This window comes from Pinus tabuliformis, chromosome 9, assembly GCF_031772625.1.
Source record: "Pinus tabuliformis cultivar Carrire ecotype Pingquan chromosome 9, CPIR1, whole genome shotgun sequence".
Lineage (NCBI taxonomy): Eukaryota > Viridiplantae > Streptophyta > Pinopsida > Pinales > Pinaceae > Pinus > Pinus tabuliformis.
The window spans coordinates 1,204,037,319-1,204,061,651 of record NC_142307.1 but is presented as its reverse complement, the minus strand read 5'-3'; the positions used below and the strand labels follow the sequence as shown (position 1 = coordinate 1,204,061,651).

The following is a 24,333-nucleotide window of genomic DNA, read 5'->3' as shown; positions in this document are numbered from 1 at the left end:
TTGAGACAGATTGAGATTGAAATGAAGGTTTTTGAAAATGAGCTGGGAGGTCTATACAAATCAGAGGAGCACAAGAATAACATCACATCCCTCTACTCAGCCCGTGGTAAGATTCTCAAAGAATGGGGAGACAAATAGAGATTGAGGAGCAGGGCCATCTGGATACAGAAGGGGGATGCAATACAAAATTTTTTCAAAAGTTTGCTAATGGGAGGAAAGTTATTAACACTATTTGGCAAATGCAGGATGAACAGGGAAGGTCAGCAAACACTTTCCCTCAGCTCGCCTCACTTGCAAGCTCGCACTTTAAAAATGCCTATAGTGACCCCAGGGAGACTAATTTAGCAGAAATTATCAGGGTTGCTCAGTTGTTCCCTAGATATGTGGAGCAAGAGGATGAGGAGGATTTGGTGCAGGAGGTCACTTTGGGGGAGTTGGAGGCCACTTTAAAATGGTTCAGCAAGGACAAAAGCCCAGGACCTGATGGTTGGTCCATCGAATTTTATTTGGAATTTTTTGAGTTGATTGGTCCGGATCTTCTCAGTGTTGTGGAGGAGTCGAGGGCTTCAGGTAGATTGGAAGCGGCCAATACCTCCACATTCATTGCCCTGATCCCGAAGACTAACAATCCATCCACTTTTGATGAATTCCGCCCCATTTCGCTTTGTAACTGTTTGTACAAGATAATAGCCAAAATTATAGCAAACAAATTGAAGCCAATCTTATCGAAGCACATCCTGCCTAAACAATTTGCATTCTTGAAGGACAGGAAAATCCATGAGGCGATTGGGACAGCGCAGGAAGTATTACACTCTCTCCACAACAAAAAAGGCAAAGGTATGATAATGTAGGTGGATTTATCTAAAGCTTTTGACAAGGTGAATTGGTTATACCTGAGAATGCTTCTAACCCACCTTGGTTTCCCTTTTATCTTCATTAAATGGATTATGGGATGCATCACTAACATACCTTTTAGTGTATTGGTCAATGGGAGTGCATCCCCATTCTTCACCTCGGCTCATGGTTTGCGTCAAGGGTGTCCACTCTCACCACTGCTTTTCCTCCTGATCATGGAAGGACTTGGGCGGATAATAATGGAAGATCATAGAAGAGGCAGACTCATTGGAATTAAGATTACAAATGATTGCACGCTTACACACCTACTATTCATGGACGACGTGCTGGTATTTCTCAATGGAAGCGTTGGGGATTTGACATCAATCAAAGATATATTTTCCTTATTTCAGAAGGCCACAGGGATGATCATTAATGAAGGAAAATCTACTTTGACGGTCGCAACCTGCTCACAGCACGAAATTCATTATGCTGTCCATAGATTTAACTTTACATTGATTGCTCTGGAGGAGGGGCTGAAATATTTGGGATACAAGTTAAAGCCAATAGGATACAAGATAGCAGATTGGACTTGGCTCATTGTAAAGCTGGAAAAAAGGCTCAGCATATGGTACTTAAGATTCTTATCTCGTGCAGGCCGATTGACACTCATCAAGAGTGTCCTGGAAGCGACCCCGGTGTATTGGATGTCTCTGGCCTGGATTCCTCGTGGCATTTTGTCGAGGATACAAAATATTTGCTGTAGATTCTTATGGAGGGGTAATCAACTGGGAAGAATATATGCATGGGCAAAGTGGGATGCTCTCACACTTCCAAAAAAATGGGGAGGCTGGGGACTCAAAAAGCTTGATGAATTTTCCTCAGCTCTGGCAGCAAAGCTAGGATGGCAACTGGTAGCTTCGGACAATTTGTGGAGAAGGGTGGCCTGCTCGAAATATATCGCCCCTACTCATGTACTGGAATGGATCAGAACACTGGTTAGACTCTATACCGATATTTCGATAATTTGGAAGGTTGTCCTGAAAGCTTTGGATCCCATCCGCTCTGGCATCACTTGGCGAATCCATTCAGGGAACAGAGTGCGCATTGGTATAGACCCGTGGATTGGTTGTGGGAACATGCACAGATTACCTCCGGATCTCTTAACACACCTAAGGGAGCAACATGTTACACACCTTGCTCACATTGCTGATGAGCTCAACTCCTCTTTTCTTCAACAGGCATGGAAAACAAATCTTCAACTCAACATTCCTCCTCCATGGCAGCAGAACTGGAGGGACTATACACAAACCCTCCTAGAGGCTCATATCCGATTAATAGAAGGTGATGACGAGATTATCTAGGCACTGGCGAAATCAAGGAGATATACACCAAAGGAGGGCTACATTGTTCTGGCGGATCCGCGAAAGCCTCACATACTTCACCAGTGGTGGAAACACCTCTGGAAGCTCAAGGCGCCACCAAGATCCAGATTATTATTGTGGTGCATACTGAGAAATAAAATCCCCACGGGGGATAACCTGATGAAGCGATCCTTCTTTGGCCCTCACTGGTGTCATTTTTGCAACAAGGATGGTGAATCTGCTTCCCACATATTCTTGAACTGCCAAGTCATTCACCATTTATGGAATCTTGTGACAGCCGTTGTACCCTCAAATTGTAACTGGCAACCGGGCTCACTGGTCGATGCCTGGAACCTTTGGTTTTCCTCTGTCATTCCCCACAAATTGAGAAACCTCCCCTTGTTGTTTTGTTGGGCTGTCTGGATTGCTCGCAATCAATTAATATTTCAAAATTCCCCTCCTAGGTGGACTATCATTGCTGCCATGATCAAAGCGGATTATGACCTTATCCCTGATGACCCGCCCCCCGCTAGAGCCCGGATCATCTCTCAAGAACTGATTGACCCCAACCGACCCTGGGCATATTTTGATGGGGCTGCCCAAGATGAAGGATGTGGGGGGGGGGTGCTATCCTGCACATATCTGAGAGGCACTCTTACAGTCTGACTATGGGATTAAGAAGGGGAACAAATAACTTTGCAGAACTTTCAGCAGCTTTTTATATCATCCGTTTTGCCTTGGAGAAGAACTGTCATGCTCTACAACTGTTCGGTGACTCTAAGATTGTCTGCGACTGGTTGAATAAGCGTTCTTATTGCTGGTCTTTCTCATTGAGACACATACTTGATGAAGCATTAAGATTGATCTCCAATTTTGAATTTTTTTCATGTAATCATATCTACAGGGAGCGGAACTTAGAGGCTGACCGTCTTTCCAAAGAAGGCGCGATCCGGGAGCAGGGCATCTGGCTGATCAGTGAACAGATCGATGGAGAACTCTACCAGTACTATCACAGACCTTTTATGGACATTTTGGACTAATCATTGGACACTATTTTCATATTATTGTACATATTTCTTTTGTTGTTTATGAACTGTTATGCGGCCATTTTTATGATTGGCACAGTACATATTTTTGGTATTATCTCCCTGCGTGGATTAAGATAATATTTACAATGTCGTACTTTTGTTTTAATTTTGGACTCTTCTCTGACTCTGTTTGGGCTACTACCTCACTGTGATATAGGTAGTAGGCTTTGATGTTTCTTAGGAAGCAGTTATCTATCGATAGAAATATCGGAATATGCATATGCATCTACAAAATGTAATTAATTTCTTATTAATGAAATTAAGAATTTTTCCATGGGAAAAAAATGTATTTGGTCCTAGGTCAAAGCACCCATTGAGTGCTCTAGGGTTTGTGTCTTGAGTCAAAATCATTTGACATAATGTCAATGACCCTATTGGGCATTTGTAACAAGAAAATAAAAATTATTTTTATATTTAAAAGAGTAGAAAACCTCCCAAGATTAATTCAACCAACAAAGATCAAGTTGGCCTGCCATTTTAAAGTTGGCCTAGAGAGACCCTTCTAGTCGATGCAAAGACTATACAAAGAAGAGGATTTCAATCTCTTGAGAGTAGATGGACAAACATACACACATCTTAATTTTGATATGCGATAAAAACAAAAGTTTGAGAACCTTAAAAAGACAAGGAATAATCCAGCAAAGGAAGGAAGGATGTCTTGTTTAGTCCACACATGCAAATACCCTGTGGTCTTTAGGGTTTTCCACAAATCCGAAAAGTACAAGGGTGGTTGCTAACCTTATTTAAAAAGCAAATTTTTTTCTTTAAAGGATATTTCCATGTTGACATTGAAGAAGATTTGTTTGGAAGATGGCTTGATCTTGGAGGGAATCTTGTTTTTGGGTCTTAGGTTGTAACGAATAAAATATATATAAATAATGTAAAATAATATAAATGATAATAAGCATAGATAATTATTAGTTAAGTAGTAATTAGGTTGAAGAGGCATGTCTAATTGAGACATAACTCTCCATGAAGAGACACTTGCCTGATATATAAGTAAGCCTCTCGTTCTCATTGTAAATCATTCATTCTCATTCTTATTCATATATTTAATATAATGTTTATATCCTCATGGATATCTTGATATTCCAAGTCTTTTGGAGTAATTAATTTGTAGAAGGAACTTTGTTCGCTTCATTTGGTATCACAGCAGTTCGGTCCTCTAGTTTTTTTAACCGATGCACAAAGCTCGTTCTCCGATTCAAGTCTTTGGCTATCGACTCTTCGTCAAATTTATTGTTGTTGCAGTTCAAGTGTTTCGCTAAATATTTGGGGTTTCTCCGTCTCGCTACCAAGCCTTTGGCTATATATATATATATATATATATATCAAAAATAATAATAAAGATTATTAATTTCAAAAAAAAAAAGTGCATAATAAAGATAAGTGGGAATCTTTCCAAGCATATTTAAAACTTTTTACATGGAAAAGCCCGTGGTTTTAAAAACAACCCAAGGTAATTGCCCATGGTACTTTAAAATTTAAAAAAAAAAACAAAACAAAACAAAACAAAATCAAAAACAAAAAACAAAAGAAATGTTTTTTACTTTTTACATGGAGAACATTTTAACAGAGGTTTTAAAAACAACCCATGGTATTTTAATATCATGACTGTGTCATATGAAAAGACGTGACCTTTATATTTATTAAGTGGGGTGACATTAAAAATTTATCAACGAAGCAATTAAGTATATAAAAAGGGACCAATTTATTAAAAGAAGAAGAAGAAGAAAAAGAAAGTGAAACTATTATTATTACAAGATAATAAAGTTATTTTGAAAAGGGGTTTTAATATAAATAAATACATACATATATAGAGGGCAACAATATAAAAGAGTATTTTTTTTAATAAAAGGGTATTCAAGTTTTTAACAATCCACATTAAAGGAGAATATTTGAAAAATATATATAGAAGAAATAAGTGATATTTTATAATAAAAATAGCTCTTGTTGACATATTGTTTACGTAAAAACATAAAGGCAAAAATGGAGACTAGTAATGAAAGGTTTCCTGAAACCTTTAGTACATGTGTTTACACACTATTTAAAATCAAATGATTACTCGCAGGAAGAGACATTATAATCTCTATTAGTCCTACTGAAAGAAGTAATTATGTTAGTCCTAAATGTGCTAACCAATTGGTGATTCCTGAATCAAATATAGTTGAAACAAATATTTTTGGCACATGTAACAAACAATACAATATAAGCAATTTACACCTAAATATTGGAGATTATACTTTTACCTCACAATTCACCGTGAAAACCTTATGTTTTAACGATAGTGACATTGTTTTGGGTTTACCTTGGATGGAAACTCTAGGTTCCTTTATTCTAAATATTAAGAAAAAGTTTTTAACATTTTCTTACAAGAAGAAGAAAATAACGCTCCAAGATTTTACACTAAAACCAAATTCAGTAACACCAGAAGATATCTCAGATATTTCAAAAGTAATGTCTCAAGAAGGTAAAAAGATATTACAAAATATGCAAAAAGAAATTGACAAAATCAATGTTGACAAAAATGAAGAAGTTTCTCGATTTAAAAACCATAGCGAAAAATCACTGTTGCAAATTAAGAAACTTAAGAAGGATAAGAAGTCATTAGAAAACAAGGTACAACAACTTATCGAGAAAGAAGCATCAAATGTAGGAATTCAAGTTGATGACAAAACAAAAAATACCGATCAAGTGAATATGACAACTCAAGAAGACAATTCAGTTAAAGAAACGACACACTTAGATGTTGCAGTTCAGCCAATGAACATCCCCAGTGAATGTTTCATAACCAACTCTACAACATCTTCGCCAGAAAAAAACCTAAAAACTTTATATCGGCATCCGAATCACGAGAGTAGACAAATCAGCCAAGATACGTATCAGGACCATTTAAACCAGAAACAACAAACTGATGTTCCATATAATAGTGATGTACCCTCACTCCAATCTTATGCTAACAAGTCGTTACAAAATTCCAATGATCAAAATACTCTGCAGAAGATTAACCTCGGATGGTCTGATCCCTTCTCAGTGCGACAATTTTGTTTGTCACTAAGAAGATCATATCAACTTGTATCGACGAGGATGACTATTCCAAGAGAGAAAGAAGTTCGAAGCCGAAAAAGAGATCAAGGCTTTTTTCATCGACAAGCTTTGAGGACAAAACTCTTTGAGGAAGGAGGCAATGTAACGAATAAAATATATATAAATAATGTAAAATAATATAAATGATAATAAGCATAAATAATTATTAGTTAAGTAGTAATTAGGTTGAAGAGACATGTCTAATTGAGACATGACTCTCCATGAAATGACACTTGTCTAATATATAAGCAAGCTTCTCGTTCTCATTGTAAATCATTCATTCTCATTCTTATTCATATATTTAATATAATATTTATATCCTCATGGATATCTTGATATTCCAAGTCTTTTGGAGTAATTAATTTGTATAAGGGACTAGAAAGGCCCTTCTAGTCCATGCAAAGACTATACAAAGAAGAGGATTTCGATCTCTTGAGAGGAGATGGACACACACACACACATCTTAATTTTGATATGCAATAAAAACAGAAGTTTAAGAACCTTAAGAAGACAAGGAATAATCCAGCAAAGGAAGGAAGTGTGTCTTGTTTAGTCCACACATGCAAATACCCTGTGGTCTTTGGAAGATGACTTGATCTTGGAGGGAATCTTGTTTTTGGGTCTTAGGTCTTGGAAGTCTCCTTTGAAGTTGTTTCTATAAGAAGAGAAGTTCTTTTGGGTTTTCCCCTTTGGAGGGGTTTTGCCCTGGCTTGGATCCTATCTCTCGTGTTCTTTCTTGTCTTTCTGATCTTTTTTGTATTGGCATTTATTTGATCATGAACACATAAGAATAAGAAGATAAACAATATCACAAATACTTGTGAAAGAAAAGAGAAATCTGATTGAAATAAATCCTAAGTTGCCCTAGATTTCTCAACACATGGAGATAGATTCATAAGGTTGGCTAAGAGTAGGAAGAGGGGTATACCCATCTTGCGTCTTAATGGTTGGCTTGGCGATGGCACGGGCAGTGCAAGATATGATATATTTTCCAACATCCTATCGGAGTTTTGGCCAATAAAAATACTTATGTAGTACTACCACTGTCTTTTCCAAACTAAAGTGTCATGCGACATGACTATAATGCGTCTTCCAAATCAACTTGGCACGCTCGCTTGAAGGAACACAAAGATGTCCTAGATAGAAAAGCAATTCATCCTGAAGGTGGAATTCTAGAACTAGATTTCCATCCATCAACATCTTGTAGGTGGCAGCGAATTCTAAGTCATTGTCATATAGTTTGGGCCATCCAGATGTCTCATGCCCACAAGAGTTGAGAACTGTGCTTAGTACCACAACCAAGGGCCGACTGAGGTAGTCTGCGATGTGATTGGTGCCACCCTTCTTGTATTTAATGTTCAAATAGAGTTGTTGTAGATATGTGGACCATTTCTAATGGCGATCGTTATGCAACTTCTCATGCATCTGCATAAATTGAAGAGGTCGGTGATCCATGTGGATGATCGTCTCCTTCCCCATAATATAATGTTTCAATTGTCGATAGGTCTGCACGATAAAATAGATTTCCTTATCATAGGGGGGTACCTTCGAACAATATTTAATTATCTCGTTGTGATAGGCCATTATATGCCCTTGCTTAGTAAGAACTACACCAATAGCACAACCAGAGGCATTTGTCTCAATCTCAAATAGTTGTTGCAGGTCTGGCAAGGTGAGGACTGGTGCAGAGCAAAAGCGATGTTTCAGTTCAATGAATTATTTTTGTTGTGACTCGAATCAAAAAAACTTTGTTTTTGCTCTGCCCTTTGTAACTAGACTTAAGGGCCAAGTGACATGAGAGAACCCCAACACGAATTTCTAATAGAAATTAACAAATCCCGGGAAGCTACGAAACTCTATTAGAGTCGTCAGGGGCCTAACAATCCCAAATGATTTGGATCTTAACTGGATCCACATGCACGAATTGCTCATCAATTATGTCGCCCATATATTGGACCTAGTCCATGCCAAAGGAGCACTTCTCCAGGTTGGCACATAGCTTGTGCTACCACAGGGTTTGAAGGACCTATCGAATATGTTGCAAGTACTCTGCTAACTCTCGTTAAAGATGAGGATATCATCCAGATATACAACCACAAACAAATTGGTGAAACGCTGCAACATGTCACCTATCAGCCTCATAAAATTTGTGGGGGAATTTGTCAACCCAAACGACATGACCAACCACTCAAAGAGACCCTTCTTGGACTTGAAGGCAGTCTTCCATACATTTGTGGGTTCATGTTGGAACTTGATAGTATCCATATTTCAAATCAATATTGCTAAAGTACTTAGCCCCCTTGAGTTTGGTCAAGAAGTTCATCAATTTGTGGAATCCGGTACCTGTTCTTGACTGTGATTTTGTTCAATGCCTGATAATCAATGCAAAGTCTCCAAGTCTCATCTTTCTTCTGTAATAGTATAATTGGGCTCCCACAAGGTGAGGAACTTGGTTGGATGTGCCAATTTTTGCAGCAATGCTTGGATCTATTGCTTGATTTCCTCGTTTTCCAAAAGAGGACGACGGTAAATTGGCCCATTAGGTAGAGGTGATATAGGGTTCAGATCAATCAAATGCTTAACCTAATAGTGCAAAGGTTCCCTTATGGGTGAGGAGAAGATGCCCCTGTACTCTTCCATGACCTTATCCACTTGTTTTTGTTGTGCAGAGAAGCCCTTTCTGGGGGCTACGATCTTACCCTAATTTTGAGAGAATTAGGAAGAATACAAATTTCCCAGTCGGGGAGATGATCTTACTACATTACTTAACAAATATCAAGGAAATGGTGGTAAGAGGGACTACTTACAGTATCATGTATAGTTTTATGCCCAAAGTAATAATAACAGTACCAGGTTTGGACTCATACATAGCATGACGCTTCCACAAGTATGGTTGGCCTAATAAAAAAATCACACACTTCAAGGGGAACATCACACAATACGTCATTCGTTAAAGGCTTGATGCTATAAGGCAGGCAACATTGCTAGCTAATGCGAAGACCTCGCCCTTGGTGAAGCCACTCGATGGTGTATGGTTGCGGGTGTGGTGTTGTCGGCAATGCCAACCACTTAATGACCTCTATTGAGATGAACTTCTTTTGACTCCCACTACCTACAATGATAGTAGCGGAACACCGTTCACTCACATCTGTGATTTGAAGAGACGTTCATCCTGCTCCGGATCTTAGGGCTCACTCTCCTTGACCTTGGTGGTGGAAATGGTGGCACTAGGTTGCGCATCAATGATATGTTTCCCCTTTTCGAGTTTTGGCTCAAATTCGGAAGATGCGTCTGACTCTGAAGCTTTCAACTCAGCCACCAGTGACTATTTTGCATGACATTCATTTGTGTTATGAGTGGGGATCTTGTGGAACTCACACCACTTTCCTATGACTTTCTTTGTCTTCCCATTGCTATTATTTGCTTGTAGCTTCAACGGGTTTTCCTGGTCCATTCCACCTTGGCTCTTTCCTTTATTCAGTGGTTTGGAGGTGCCCTTGCCCTGCATTGGATTCACAGATCCAAAGTCTCACTTCTTCTGTTTAAATTTTTGCTCGATCTTAACAGCAAATCAGTATGTTGCGCCAAGTGAAATGTCTAGGAACTCCATTTCTGCCTCAATGTATTTGTGCATACAGCCACAGTACTTGAGCACCAAATTTCACTCATAGTCCTTGATACCCAGCTTCGTGCATAAGGTATGAAAGATATTTGTGAACTCCGACACTTCTTGGTCCCTTTCCTATGGTAGTGTGGTCCATTTTATGTACTTGTTTTCATAGCTCCCAAAAGGGTAGTATTATTCCTTAACAACATCTCAAAAAGTCTCAAGAGGGTGTGACTGAAAAATATGAGGATTCCTCCTCGACCCTTTGCTCAGAGTAAGTTTCTCACCATTCCTTGACATGGGGGCGGCCTTAAGGAGTGCAAAAGTAATATTTCCTCTATTGGAAAATTTATGGACCGAAAAATATCCTTCCAATAGATTTAACCATTGATCTAGAGCATTTGTGTCTATCTGGCATTCAAATATAGGAATGTCAAAATTAAATTGTCCCTTAAAGGGGGTGGCGCATCCGAAGTGACTGTTGGATGAAAATGCGTCACCCATTGGTATCCGCCGAAGGATCTAGGAAAAATTGTCCATCATCTCGTTCCTTTGTCACTCGAGGGCTTCTTCGAGTGACAATTTGATAGGATCTCCTACTCCCTCAACTTTCTTTTCTTTTGCCTGGGAGTTCATCGTTGTCGGTGAGGCCAGACTTGCAAGGGCTCAAGCAATTATAGCCTCAACTCCTTATACCCTAACCTCGTTTGGGACATGCACATAAAAACAGAGAAAGAGAAGACCCCTCTGATATCACTGATTCATATTTATGAAGAAACAAAATGAAATATAGATTTAAAAAAAAACATATAGATACAATGAAAAGGAACTTCAATTAATAAAACAAAAGTTAAAAACATTTTACATGTAGAATGAAAACAAACTAGATCGGGCAATGGTAGTTTATCTCTAAGAAGAGATATGACAACTACATGCCTTCTGAACTATGTTACAATGAGGCTCTAAGGCCTTTTCATCATAAAGAAACAATGAGAAACCTTAAACATCCAAAAATCTAACCCTAGGAGATGAAGCATCAAAAGCTTATGGGCCTTGATGGGATTCATTGGAACGTCGAATTCTCGAGGTCGTAACTTTGGCATACGATCTTCGTTTGGCGCGCATGATAGATCGTTCAAAAGGTCTATCAAAGAAAACAACTTTCAAGTACAAATGTTAATGAAAACTCATGTTTGCCCATTTCCCCAAAACACATCGTTTAGGGCCTCAAAACAACTCTGAATGTTCAAGACCTGAAAAAATACCAAAAATATAAGACTTTCAAAATAGGAAACTGACAGGAAACAGTGTTGGGGTTCAAATGGAATAGGTGGGTGGCCACCAATATCCACCTAGACCATTACCTCTTTTGTGGAATTTGTGGGAATTAATTGCTTGTGTGACGCTCTAGAAGATAGCTATTGATCCAAGATTCATGAGATAACCTGAAGTCGACACTCCATTTTCTCTATCCCCATCAAAGTCCGAATTAGAATATCCAATCAAGATGAAGCCATCCACCTAGGAATATTTGAGTCCAAAGTCTTGAGTTCCCTTCAATTACTTTAGAACGCTTTTGCAATAGACTAATGTCAATTCACAAAGTTTTTGCATAAGTCTAGAAAGAATCCCCACAACAAATGAAATACTTGGTCTTGTAGTGGTAAGGTAAATAAGACTTCCCACAAATTGTTTGTACTAGTTGCATCCTCAAATTCATTCCCTTCTTTCGATGTGAACTTCAAATTATGTTCCATTGGAGTAGGAGGGTTACATTCAGTCATGCAAATTAGTTCAATAATTCTCCAATGTACGTTTTTTTGGAGAATGTAACTGGTTTCGGTCTTCATAATTTGTACCATTATGTATTTTTATGTAAAAAGCAAAAGAAAATTATTATTATTTTTCTACGTAAGCATGTTCTTCATGCTTCTAGGTTTTTGAGTCAAAAAGTAAGTCCTATTTTGAACCTTTTGTAAAAGAAAAAAGAAAAAAAATAAATGTAAATTTTGGACAGAAACCCCTATAGATGCCAAGTCGGCCTATATGTCAAGTCGGCTCCGCCCCAATGGATGTGTATATTCGCACCGCCTCTAATCTATATAAATAGAGGGTAGATGGAGCTCATTTTGGACACACACTTGGACGTTTTTGGTATGAAATATCGCAAAGAAGGAAGAGAAGTTGAGGAAGGTCAAAATCTGAAAGCAAGAGTTTCTTCTTGGAGCTAGGGTTTGTGAATGTTCTGCCTTAATATACCGCTTGTTGTTGATATCTTGCTAGTGAATCTATTGGAAGGAAGAAGTTTTGGCTTGTCATCTAGAGGCGGAATTTTTGTGGTTATGGGTCTTAGATATCTCATTTGATCTTGTTCTATAACAAGAGATTTTATGGGTTTTCCCCTTGAAGGGGTTTTGCCCTGGCTTGGAGCCTATATCTTGTGTTCTATTGCCTTCTGTGATCTTCATGTCTTTATGGTAATTGCTTGATAAAGAAAGAAAATCATAATAATAATAATGTTGTCAGATTCACAAGTAATTATCATGAATGGAAATCTAAGATAAAAATTGAAAAACCTCCCAATTTCCAAACACATTTTTTAGGACATGAACATGTACACTTTAGATGTTGAGTCACTTCGATGCCCAAATAATAATAAAGATGTCTCGAATCTGTCATCTCAAATCCTTTCTTCAATTGTTTCTTTATGGATGCAATATATCTTTCATCGTTTCCTATCATCAACAAATCTTCTACATATACTACAAAATATTCAATAGTTTTGCCAACATTCTTGACAAACATAGTGACATATCAATATTAAAATGCATAAAATTCAGTTTCAGAAGATGCTCAATTAACTTTTTATACCAAGCTCGTGATGTTTGTTTCAGGCCATATAAGGATTTGATGAGTTTATATACTTTTTGTTCTTATCCCTTCACAACAAAACCTTTCAACTCAAACATGAAGGCATTTTCTTTCAAGTCACCATTCAAGAAAATTGTCTTCACATCTATTTGATGAACTTCCCATCCATTTTGTGTTGCCAAGGCAAATAGAGTATGAATGGTGGCCCATTTTTCTATAGCGGGAAAGTCTCCTCATAATCAATGCCTTCTTTTTGTGCAAATCCTTTGGCCATGATTCTTACTTTGTGCTTGTCAAGTGATCCTAATTTATACTTGTTTTTGTAGACTCGCTTGCAGCCTATTTGTTTGGTTCTGAATGGAGGGTCCACCAACTTCCATGTCTCATTCTTGATGAGAGCATCATACCCCTGCTACATTGCTTCTTTCCACTCGTCATGAGAAGCCTTCAAAGGAAGATCGTTCAAAGTTAGTAGATAAATTCAAATCACAATCACATGAAACATCCATACCATCTACATCACCTCCATCTTGTGTAGTGGAACCTCTGGTTCCTGCATTTCCAACCTCATCAGGATAAACACTTTCTAGTATTTTCATGAGCCACTTTGGTGGACCTTCCTAAGATGGTCCAAGTTGTTCCACTATTAAGATGGTGCCATATCAAGATTTAGCCTTTCAATCCTTTCAATCACATCATTCAAAGGATCTTTGATTTAATGATGTGGTTGAGACTTCATGAGGAGAAGATGGTGCTTCAAAAGATGATTCCATAAATTGATCCAAGGTAGGGATCCCCCCCTTCAAGACATGGAATCTCATAATCAAATTCATAATAGGTCTTTACATGAGCGATTCTATCCGGACAATCAAGCTATTGCTCAACAATTTTGTTATTCTTGAAAGATTTAAGAAAGATTATTCTTTCCAATGAACTTTTTGTTTACTTCATAGTAAAGATGATATGCTATTTGAGTACCCCAAGAAAATGCACTTCCAACTCCTTGCATCAAGTTTGTTTCTTTGCTCTTTAGGAATCAAGGCTTGGTAGGTGGAACCAAAACCCTAAGATGCCTCACCGAAGGAATGCAACCATATCATATTTCATAAGGAAACTTATTTCTAAAAGCATGAAATGGGCACATGTTTTTGATATATACATATACTGCACATAGAACTGCTTCAGCGCAAAACATCAACTTTACATTTTGGAAAAACACCATGAAATGAACCATATTCAAGATAATCATGTTCATTCTTTCAACTACATTTTGTTGAGGATTGCATGGCACTGTGGTTTGATGTTGAATCCTATGTTCACAAAGATAATTTTCAAATTCATTAGATGTATATTCTCCTCCATTGTCAATATGAAGAGAGCCAATATGTGATTGTGATTCATTTTGAATCCATATATGAAAAAATTTAAAAGTTTCAAAAGCTTGAGATTTATCTTTCAACAAGTACACCCAACACATTATGATGTAATCATCAATAAAAGACTATATTTATTGCCATTAACAAATGGAACAAGCATGGAGCCACACAAATCAAAATACATTAGTCTAAGTTTTCTGCATACTCTGGAATTGAATCATGGAAGGGTTGTTTGCTATGTTTTCCAATGATACAAGTATTGCATTGTTTTGGTTCCGTAGGAATAGTAGGAAAACCAGAAACACCATAAATTTTCAACAAATGAAGGTTGTCATAATTAATATGTCCAAAACTAGCATGCCATAGAAGACTAGATAGAAATGAGAGAGAGATTTGTAGAATTTTGTGCATGAGAAAATGTCCCTTTCAACTTTAACAATCTCTCATCCTCCTATGTTGTTAGAAGCCTTTCTTATTTCAACTTTGTCATCAAAGATATGAATGGAGTGACCTTGTTGTCAAATGTGTACAAGGGACAGCAGGTTTCTTCACAACTCTAAAAGATAGAGCACATAATGCCAAAGAAATCTAGGAGTCTAGCCTAATGGTGCCAATTCCCGAAGGTGTGAGACTCCATAAAGCAAATGAAAGTAAAAAAATTCTCAAGGTTAAAACATTTCAATGGTGTGCTGCTCAGTGTGAGGGAGATGTATTAAGTCCTTCCATGCTCAACATGGAGTTGACATGTGGCATGTATATATATATATATGAACTCCGGATCTATCATGTGCAAAGAAAGATAAGGCCCTCACGATGAAAACTTTTCTAAGATTGGAAAAAACAAGGATTTGATCCTCTTGCTGCATGACAGATCTGCAGTTAAGATTGATCTACACTGGTCTATACTCATTTTGAGCACAAATCATGTTTGCTATCAAGGATGATGACTAAAAGAACATGAGAACATAAACAAACAAAATAAGAGTATAACACCAGCAGTACAAGATTTTCTACTAAAGAAAGAAAATAAGTGTATTTTCCAATACTTCTATTAACATTTGTGCATCTCCATCTTAATAGGACAATTAAATAATAAATGAAAATAAACATAACAGCCCACAGGTGAGTGGTCTCGCAGTAAGCAGCAAGATGATTGAGCTTGTATTAACATGGAGACCCAAGTTCAAATACCTCAAGTGGGTGCAGATGAGGCCATGTGCAAGGCCTGGGTAATACTGACAACAAAGAAATATGCCTCAGAGCATAGAAGTTAGCCAAAGAACAAATGTACGTTACTATAAACAGCATTTCCTAAGGAAAATGTACATGACAGATATCATTAGCACACATCTTGGTTGCAACAATACTACAGAATTGACTGACATGTATAATCCGAGTTCTGAAATAAAAACAAAAAAAAAATCGGTACTTGAAGTCATTGAGAAGTGGATTACATACCTTAACTCCAATTGTGCCCGTTTTTCTTCACATGGCACTGCTGCAAGATTCTTGTGCCTAATCCAAAAAAAACACTACAGCTTCCCACAAAAGAATGCACTTATTCCAACCCACTCTTTTTGCAAATTGTAACCTTCCCCTTGGCTAGATTGAACTTGCAAAAAGACTAAATTTTCTCTGATAATTTGATATTGGAAAATCCATGAAAGTTTTCTTATCAGACTTCAATCTTTTTGTTCAGGACATTTATCTTATCAAATGAACTGTAAATCACAGATGTTGCATCTCTTATTTGAATGCGGACGTATATGATTATTTTCCTATTTTAGTGAGACTAGATCGTAATAGTTAACCTTTTCCGTATTCCTGACTGTATATTATTTTCATTGGTTTTATGATGGTCATTTCTTGGAGACTCTTAGGCTGGATCACATCATGCTGGGATTTTCTACATTTTTATGCCCCCCTCTGCTAATGAATTTATGGAGTTTTGGTAGTACCTAAAACTCAAGAAAAACTACCAGCGGAAAATAAGCATATTTTATTATTTTGCTAATAAATCTTCTCTTCATGTCCGCTGCGACTCTTAGGAAAGGATAACATACAGGTCCCTCCATCCCACTTGAAAGATTTTGCTGCTCCTAATTTCAAGGAAAATAATTTCTCCCTTTCTATACAAGTTATCACTGGTACCCCTTTAAAAGTACAGACCGCTTCAACCAGTAAGCAGTGGACATACTCGTTTCTTGGGTAAATTAGTAATAGTAAGCAATATATTTACTATTTACTGTTTCTAGAAACATTCTCTGAAAAAGAGTAACTAATTAACAAAGATTGCTTCTTTGGTCACCGTAACCTGTCTCACTTCCAGCGACGTTCCACTTCTTGTGGCTGCAAAGGCTGAAAGACAATGTGGTGCTTAGAAGCTGCACTAGATGATTTTGTGTCGTATGCCATCTTCCCATTGTGCATCATAGCATCTCGTTAAGATATTTTGGCTTATGCTTTTCTGAGAATGAACCTTTTTGAGTTGATCATATCCCATTTCTCCATCCATATAAGGTAGTCTTTTGTCCAGTTTCTGCCATAATTAGATGATGACTAAGGTAGCTTTTGTCACTAGAATTTGTGATCAAATGAGTTGTAAATTACAGATGCTGCATCTCTTATTTGATATGTTTATATCCACTTAACTACTCAAAAATTATCTTCAATTACTTACTAGATATGTTTTTGCTTTGCCATAGTGCAGATGGAATGTGTCTCTTTTCAAGAACATTATGGGCATATATAGTCACCTAAGATGCATGAGAGTTAAAGCCAGAGTAGAGAATACAGAAATAGGCAAATTGCTACTAGATTTAATGGACAGGAAAAAATCACAGTGAATTTAGGAGGGAACTTTAAAAGTTATGTTTTGGGAGACTTTGAAATCACTATGACTTGCCAGACAACCTTCATAAAACACAGGTTCTCTACGAGGGTATATGGCTTGATTGTTTAGACCCAGCTGTATCAACCTGCATACTATCATTGATGAATTGTCAAATAGTTGACTGACATGAGAAGCTAAGGAATATTTGCACAATGGAAAAAAAATTAACAACCTTTTTCTTATCATAATTGAGGCTGAAGTATCCAGATTTAGCATTACAGGGGATCCATTAGCACAATTCAATTCAGACGCTCTTTAGCAAAGCAGCAGCAAGTGCGGGTTATCTATTCTGCCAAAGTCACCCAGAAATTGCGCCTAGCCCAAACTGTTGTTGTGTGCACTCATGCACATCCACAAATGCAAGCACAAACACTAGCATGTCACTGGCAAGACTTGAACCCTGGTGGTGGGCTATATGAGCTACCTGCTTTCACTGACTAGGCAAACCACACTTGACATTTCACTACAGATTTGAAAAGATGGAGTCTATTGGGCTGTGGTTCGCATCAAGCACCTGCATGCCTTCCATGGATCATCCCATTGGGCAGAGAAGAATTAATGTGCAAGAGTGCAAATAAATGGACACCGTGAATAAGATACACTTTCTTCATAACTCAATGCCAGCATTATCAACCCCGAGCAGTCATGAGGATGCAGGCAGTTCGGATAATGGTAGTTATGGTAGCAGAAAGTGAAAGCACTGGTTCAAGGAACGCCCTTCTGGAAGTCAAGCACTTGTTCATGTAGATTCCTTTGGACATACCTCTCTCAATCTCGTGAGTAATCTAGTAAGTAAAGGAAACTCTGGACATATCTCTCCAGTAATATCAGTGCGATTTCTCAAATATATTGTGGATTATGAAATTCATCTGGGTTTGGAGTTTGAGACAAAGAGTGCAAGAAAAGTGGGATTTGGAGGTTGGATTGGGTTCTTTGAGTTTGAATGGGTGGCTAGGTCCTTGGCCTCTTGTCTTTGTGACTCCAGCACTCTCTTGCTTTCTGAAATTAGTGCTTGCTCTCTTTGTGATTCTGACAAACTCCCCTGTTTTTCAGGCTCTGAATTTTGTGGATAAGAAAATCAGAGAGCTCATATGGAATTGTTGTTAGGTAGATTTCTGCTTTTTCTATCTGGTATCCATGAATTTTGGTTGGAACATTTGGTGCTGGGGTATTGGATAATCCAGGCAATCACCCTCACCAAGGGTTTTGCTCTCTCCATGACATATTTGAAATTCAAAGGGCTCTACAGAGGCATGAGAACCTCATTTCCGACAACAGCACTTCTATATTTTTTGTAATATATAACTTGTATGGGCATGATGAAATCCACAATAAGGGCACACTATTCTAATGGTGATGATACTACAACAGAACAAGCAAATTCAAGCTCTTGAGGCACAATGCAGTATGCTTCAGCAATTGGTTTCTAAAAACCAGGGCCTCCAAATCTGTAGCCTCGAACATTGGAATGTCAATGGGATCAACCCCAAGATAGCTCAAAGAAGAAGAAAGTGCTCATCAACTATATGAAAATGTGGACATGGAAGCACAGGAATCACATCCGTCCCACATTGGGCAAGATGAGGGCTCCACAGCAACCATGTGCCTCGTTAAGTCATAGTCTCTTTTAATGTTTTGCAAAGTAGAGCTGATATTCGGAGTTTTTTATCAGAATTTACACGACTAGAAGTTTATAGTCATCCTCTGCAAAGGATACTTTAGTTTTTTGTGAAACAATGTATCGGTACTTTGCTGAGCTTCTGAAATATAGTCTTCTAGACAGATCATTTTTTGTATTGTTATGCTGACCAGAGAGGCTGCAATGCTTTTTATAATACAAAATATATCCACTTTTCTTTATAAAAAAGGAATGCCAAATGATACATCAAACATCAACTACCAATACTGAAACTCAATAGGTATCCATTCAAGACTACTAAATACAAATTGAAACATTAAAAATATATAATAAATCTGTCCCATCATCATGAGTCATCTACAATGATTAATCTAGTAGTGAGCCACTTGTTCCCTCTGTTAGTTTTTGTAGCAACGGATGTGTTCTAGCCATGAAATTTGGTGGAGAGGCTAGAATACATGAGATCTCCAAAATCCAGAAATCGTTTCTAAAAAGTCCGCCTAGAAATGACTTAATTAGATTATTAACTAGTTTTTAAATATTTCCTAAGTCTAAACTTAGGGAATATGGTTAATTAATTAGTATTAATTAAGTCAAGGCAAGAATCATCTAGAAACTCAAACGAATCAATCCAAAGATGATCCTAGCCATCGATTATGTTTTAATCTTGGTCGTTGGTGCTCCAATAGAGGATTATAAAAGAAGGTCGGTGTGGTGATGGAGAAAACACTTGAGCAGTTTGATTTCTTGGCAGATCGATTTCCATAGTAGTAGCAGTCAGTTGTTGGAGAGAGCTAGAGATCAAAGCAGTGTGTGAGGGGCAGAGACAGTGAGGCTGGAGGAAGTATTCTGGAGGAAGTATTCTGGATCCAGTGAGTGCATTTGCAGAGAGGCAGAAGAGCCACAAAGAAGTTGACGCAGAGGCAGCGCAACAACTTCTAGAGGCAAGTTCGATTTGCTAAGAGGGAAGGACGTCTTTGATTTCAAAGGCTGGGAAGGAGTCCCAGAGTGCCGGAGAAGCATCTTTCCAACCACCAGAGAGCAGAATGACTTCATCAGAGATCATTCAGAGGTTTGACTTCAAGTAGGCAACATAGAGGCTGACGCAGAGGGTCAGAGGGCCTTGTTTCTGAAGGCAAGTCGTGCCAAGGATTGCGAGTGGGGTGAGGAAATTCCTCACTAGATTTTTGTCAGTATTTTTCTCTGTATGAATGTCAAATTTTGGCATCCAGTTGTACTCAGAATTTCTCATTGCTACATAATAATAAAACCCTCAGTTGTTGCACAAGTTTTCCGGCATTGGGTTTGGGACTTTTGTCCAAAAATAGTTGTGTTAATTTTATGTGTGTGTGCTAGCATTTCTCAGTTTCTAGCACATTATTTTTCTGCAATATTTTATTTGTGAAGGTTTAAGTGTGTTTATTTCAATGTTGTTGTAGCAATAAACTAAATAATTAATTTATCAGTTAGAAAACATAATACCAGTTGCTGCAATAGGATTCCAGTTTGGAATTTTCACATGGTATCAGAGCGCAGTTAATTAGCTAGAGAGCTCAAGGGCGAAAAGAAGGAATTCCACTGCTCAATGTGGGCATCGGGCCAAAATTCCCAGGGGCAACGCAGTCTTTTGCCAGGAAGCCAAATTACTTGATGAAGTTCGATTTTTCTAAGAGGGGCAAAAATATTCGATCCTTCCAGATCAAGTGATTCTAGAGGCAAAGGGAGCAGCTCAGATTTTTTCGTTGGGCAAATCTCTAGCTAGACGCAAGGGTTTTGTAGCAGTTCACTAGAGCAGATCCAATGTCAGGGTGGAAGAGAGAAGAGCACACACAGAGGGAAAAATTTCCTTAGAGAACTTCTAGTCTCAAGAAGTTCGATAATCCTTGCATATCGACAGTAGTTGTGAGCAGATCTTCTCACTCCAGAAGGGAGTGCGAGTAGCAGAGCAACAGTCAAGCAAAAGGAAAGAGGAAATTTTCGATAGTTCGTTGAGATGGCCACTGTTGGGCTTCGTGATCAAGACAGGTTGGATGGAGCTTCCAACTACGTCATCTGGAAGGCAAGGATATCCTTCCTTCTAGATGAATATGGCCTGAAAGCCTACATTGATGTTGTAGTGGTAGTTCCCACAGATGCAGACCAGCTCAAAGAATATAGGAAGGAAATAGCGCGAGCAAACCAATTGATCCTGGATGGAGTCCGGGACCATATTGTCTCACATATAGTGGCCAAGGGAATGGCCAAAGAGATGTGGGATGCTCTCTCCATGCTATACTAGGGTACTTCCGAGCAGCAGAAGATGTACCTAGAGGAGAAGCTGAGATGTATCAGGATGCAGAAGGGGGAAGGCATAGATCCCTTCCTCACCAGGATTTAAGGGGTCTAAGATCAACATGCCGTTGTTGGGGCAGCACCTCAACCCACGGAGCTAGTGCGATTGGCACTCAACAATGTCTCAGAGGAGAGGCAAGTATTCAACCAAAGTATCTTGGGTAGAGATACCTTGCCAAGATGAGACAGAATGTGGGCCGATTTGTAGTAGGAGGAGTTGAGATGAGCTCTGTTAAAGAGCTCCATCAATGGCAGCAGTAGCAGCAGACAAAAATTGGTGGAGGAGGAAAATGTGGCCCTCGCATCTAAGGGCCCCAGTCAGGGACAAGGGGAGTAGAGGAAGAAGAAGGACATGTCAAAGGTCAAGTGCTTCAGGTGTACTGAGCTCGATCACTACAGTACCCAGTGTCCTTTCAGGAAGAAGGACAAGGAGGAGAAGCAAGACCAACAGGCAGCTTCAACTGAGATCAATAAGCTTTCCTCCAGGCTGGAGGAAGATTTTGCAATGTTCGCCAATTTACCTTTAAGAGTAAGGTGGGAAGACTTGGTGTTGCAGCCCCTAAATGCTACAGTTGGGCAGGATCCTTGAGGAGTCCAACTCATGGATCATTACTTGGCTACAAGGCCCACAGTATTCAGTAGCAGGATGGATCAGTGACAGTTAATGCAGTCAAAGACCGAGTGACAGCTGCAGAGACTAGTAGTAGTCAGATGTTGGGGAGCGCAGCAGTGCAGTTGGCAGAGTGTAGAGTCAGCAGCAGCGTAGATTCTTCAGTGATAGTGCAGATGTTAGTAGCAATCATAGACTCGGGAGACAAATGCATTATATTGAACACAGTTGATTCAGTATTTTGGATGTTTTTCAGTTGCAGATGTTACAGTTGCAGATGTTACAGTTGCAGCAGCAACAGATGAGAGGGAGTTGCAATGCAGACGTAATGTTGGCAGCAGTGACAGCAGGGTCAACAACAGCACAGATGCAATGTATATCAAAGTTGCGCAGTGGTTGATGGGCAAAATGGCCAGACATCAAAAGCGTAACAGGAGGTGATATAGAGATAGAGTGTCGTAGCAGAGAGTGCATCACTACAACACATTCCTCGCTAAGAGGGAGTGTTAGTTTTTGTAACATCAAATGTGTGTTAGCCACGAAATTTGGTGAAGAGGCTATGTTTTGGAGAATTTAGTATCTATGGATAAATACTAATTCCCTAGATAAGTAGTTGTATCTAGAACAACAGTTTAAAGTGTTTTAGACTTTTCCTATAAGCAATAGATAAGATGAGAAGATAGAAGGCCTACTTGTAGTTTCGCTTTCCTCTCGTCTCCCTTGTATCAATTCCGTCGCTCCTTCCCATACTTAATCTGCTTGAAAAGTACCCTGTAAACACAACAAAAGACAAAAACCAATCAAAGCATACGATCTATTGAATATAAGTGAAAGGAATCAGATACAATTCACACACATAAGCATTATAAAACAATACAAACATATGGGAAAAAGGTTCAAACACTTTATTAGATAGAATAAGGAATTACAACCATTGGTGTCTGATTCAAAGCCATTCCTCCAGCTTGGATCCCATCCACATCACATCAAAAGCATGACAAACTTGTGGCATCATAATACTTGCTTCAAAGCCAAATCTCATAGCAGCATTATCTCCTTACAATTCAACATAATCCAACCCCTGATCACTTAGATGAGTGGTCAATTTATAGGAAGATGGAGGTTTTGCCATTAATGGTAGCATTGAATGGCCTTCCATACTTAGAATTAGTTCCATGGAGGAAGGGATGAGAGGATAGGATGCACCTTAACTCATTCCTCGTCCATTTTCGAGCTCATAGGAGTTGATAAGAGAGGGAAACTTCTAGATGACTCCAAAAGATAAAAATATTCCCCAAACCCTATGTGAATTTCGCTCATTCTCGCCCAGCGCAGGTGAAAGGAAGCCTAAGTGCTCTGCAAAGCACCCTGGTAGTGGACTTAACTACTCTGCAACGCACCTTCATAAGGGCTTACCTATGTTGGTCCCTCTAGAGGCTATTTCTGGGTGTCTTCAAGTCATGAAACTGTCTGGGAAGGAGGCATTCAAAGGGGTGACTTGTTTAGGGCATGAAGCAACTAAAATTAGGGTTTGATGAGCCCTAAAACATTGATCTGGTTGTTGGGATTTGATGTGCCCAAATGGATCTGTAACAGGTTAGAATACATGAGATTTCCAAAACCCAGAAATCGTTTCTAGAAATTCCGCCTAGAAATGACTTAATTAGATTATTAACCAGTTTTTAAATATTTCCTAAGTCTAAACTTAAGGAATATGGTTAATTAATCAGTACTAATTAAGTCAAGGCGAGAATCATTTAGAAACTCACACGGATCGATCCGGAGATGATCCTAGCCATCGATTATGTTTTAATCTTGGTCGTTGGTGCTCCAACAAAGGATTCTAAAAGAAGGTCGATGTGGTGATGGAGAAAACAAAATAAGCAGTTCGATTTCTTGGCAGATCGATTTCTAGAGTAGCAACAGTCAGTTATCGGGGAGAGCTAGAGATCAAAGCAGGTTGTGAGGGGCAGAGACAGTGACGCTAGAGGAAGTATTCCAGATCTAGCGAGTGCATTTGTAGAGAAGCAAAAGAGCCACAGAGAAGTTGACGTAGGGGCAGTGCGGCAAGTTCTAGAGGCAAGTTCAATTTGCTAAAAGGGAAGGACGTCTTCAGTTCCAGAGGTCGGGAAGGAGTTCCAGAGTGCTAGAGAAGCATCTTTCAAACCAGCAGAGGGCAAAATGATTTCATCAGAAACCAATCAGAGGCTTGACATCAAGCAGGCTACACAGAGTAGCGCAAAGGCTGACACAAAGGGTCAAAGGGCCGAGTTTCTGAAGGCGAGTTGTGCCAGGGATTGCCTGTGGGGTGAGGAAATTCCTCATTAGATTTTTGCTAGTATTTTTCTCTATAGGAATGCCATATTTTAGCATCCAGTTGTACTCAGAATTTCTCACGTTGCATAATAATAAAACCCTCAGCTGCTGCACCAGTTTTCCCGCATTGGGTTTTTCCAGGGACTTTTGTCCAAAAATAATTGTGTTAATTTTATGTGTGTGTGCTAGCATTTCTCAATTTCCAGCGCATTATTTCCGCAGTATTTTATTTGTGAAGGTTGCAGTATGTTTATTTTGATGTTGCCATAGCAATGAACTGAATAATTAATTTATTAGTTAGAAGAAATAACACCAGT

At 38.7% G+C, this 24,333-nt stretch overlaps 1 protein-coding gene across 1 annotated transcript; it reads left to right on the top strand.

The window, feature by feature from the left end:
- Window positions 1–1,094: 1,094 nt before the first annotated feature.
- Window positions 1,095–2,198, top strand: LOC149152867 (uncharacterized). Its single transcript, XM_089443625.1, has one exon. The coding sequence runs from the start codon at window positions 1,095–1,097 to the stop codon at window positions 2,196–2,198; it is 1,104 nt and encodes a 367-aa protein (XP_089299751.1).
- The last annotated feature ends 22,135 nt before the right edge of the window (window positions 2,199–24,333 follow it).

Coding starts and splice junctions, on each gene's coding strand:
- LOC149152867 (XM_089443625.1), top strand. CDS start 1,095: ATGGAAGATCATAGAAGAGGCAGACTCATTGGAATTAAGATTACAAAT.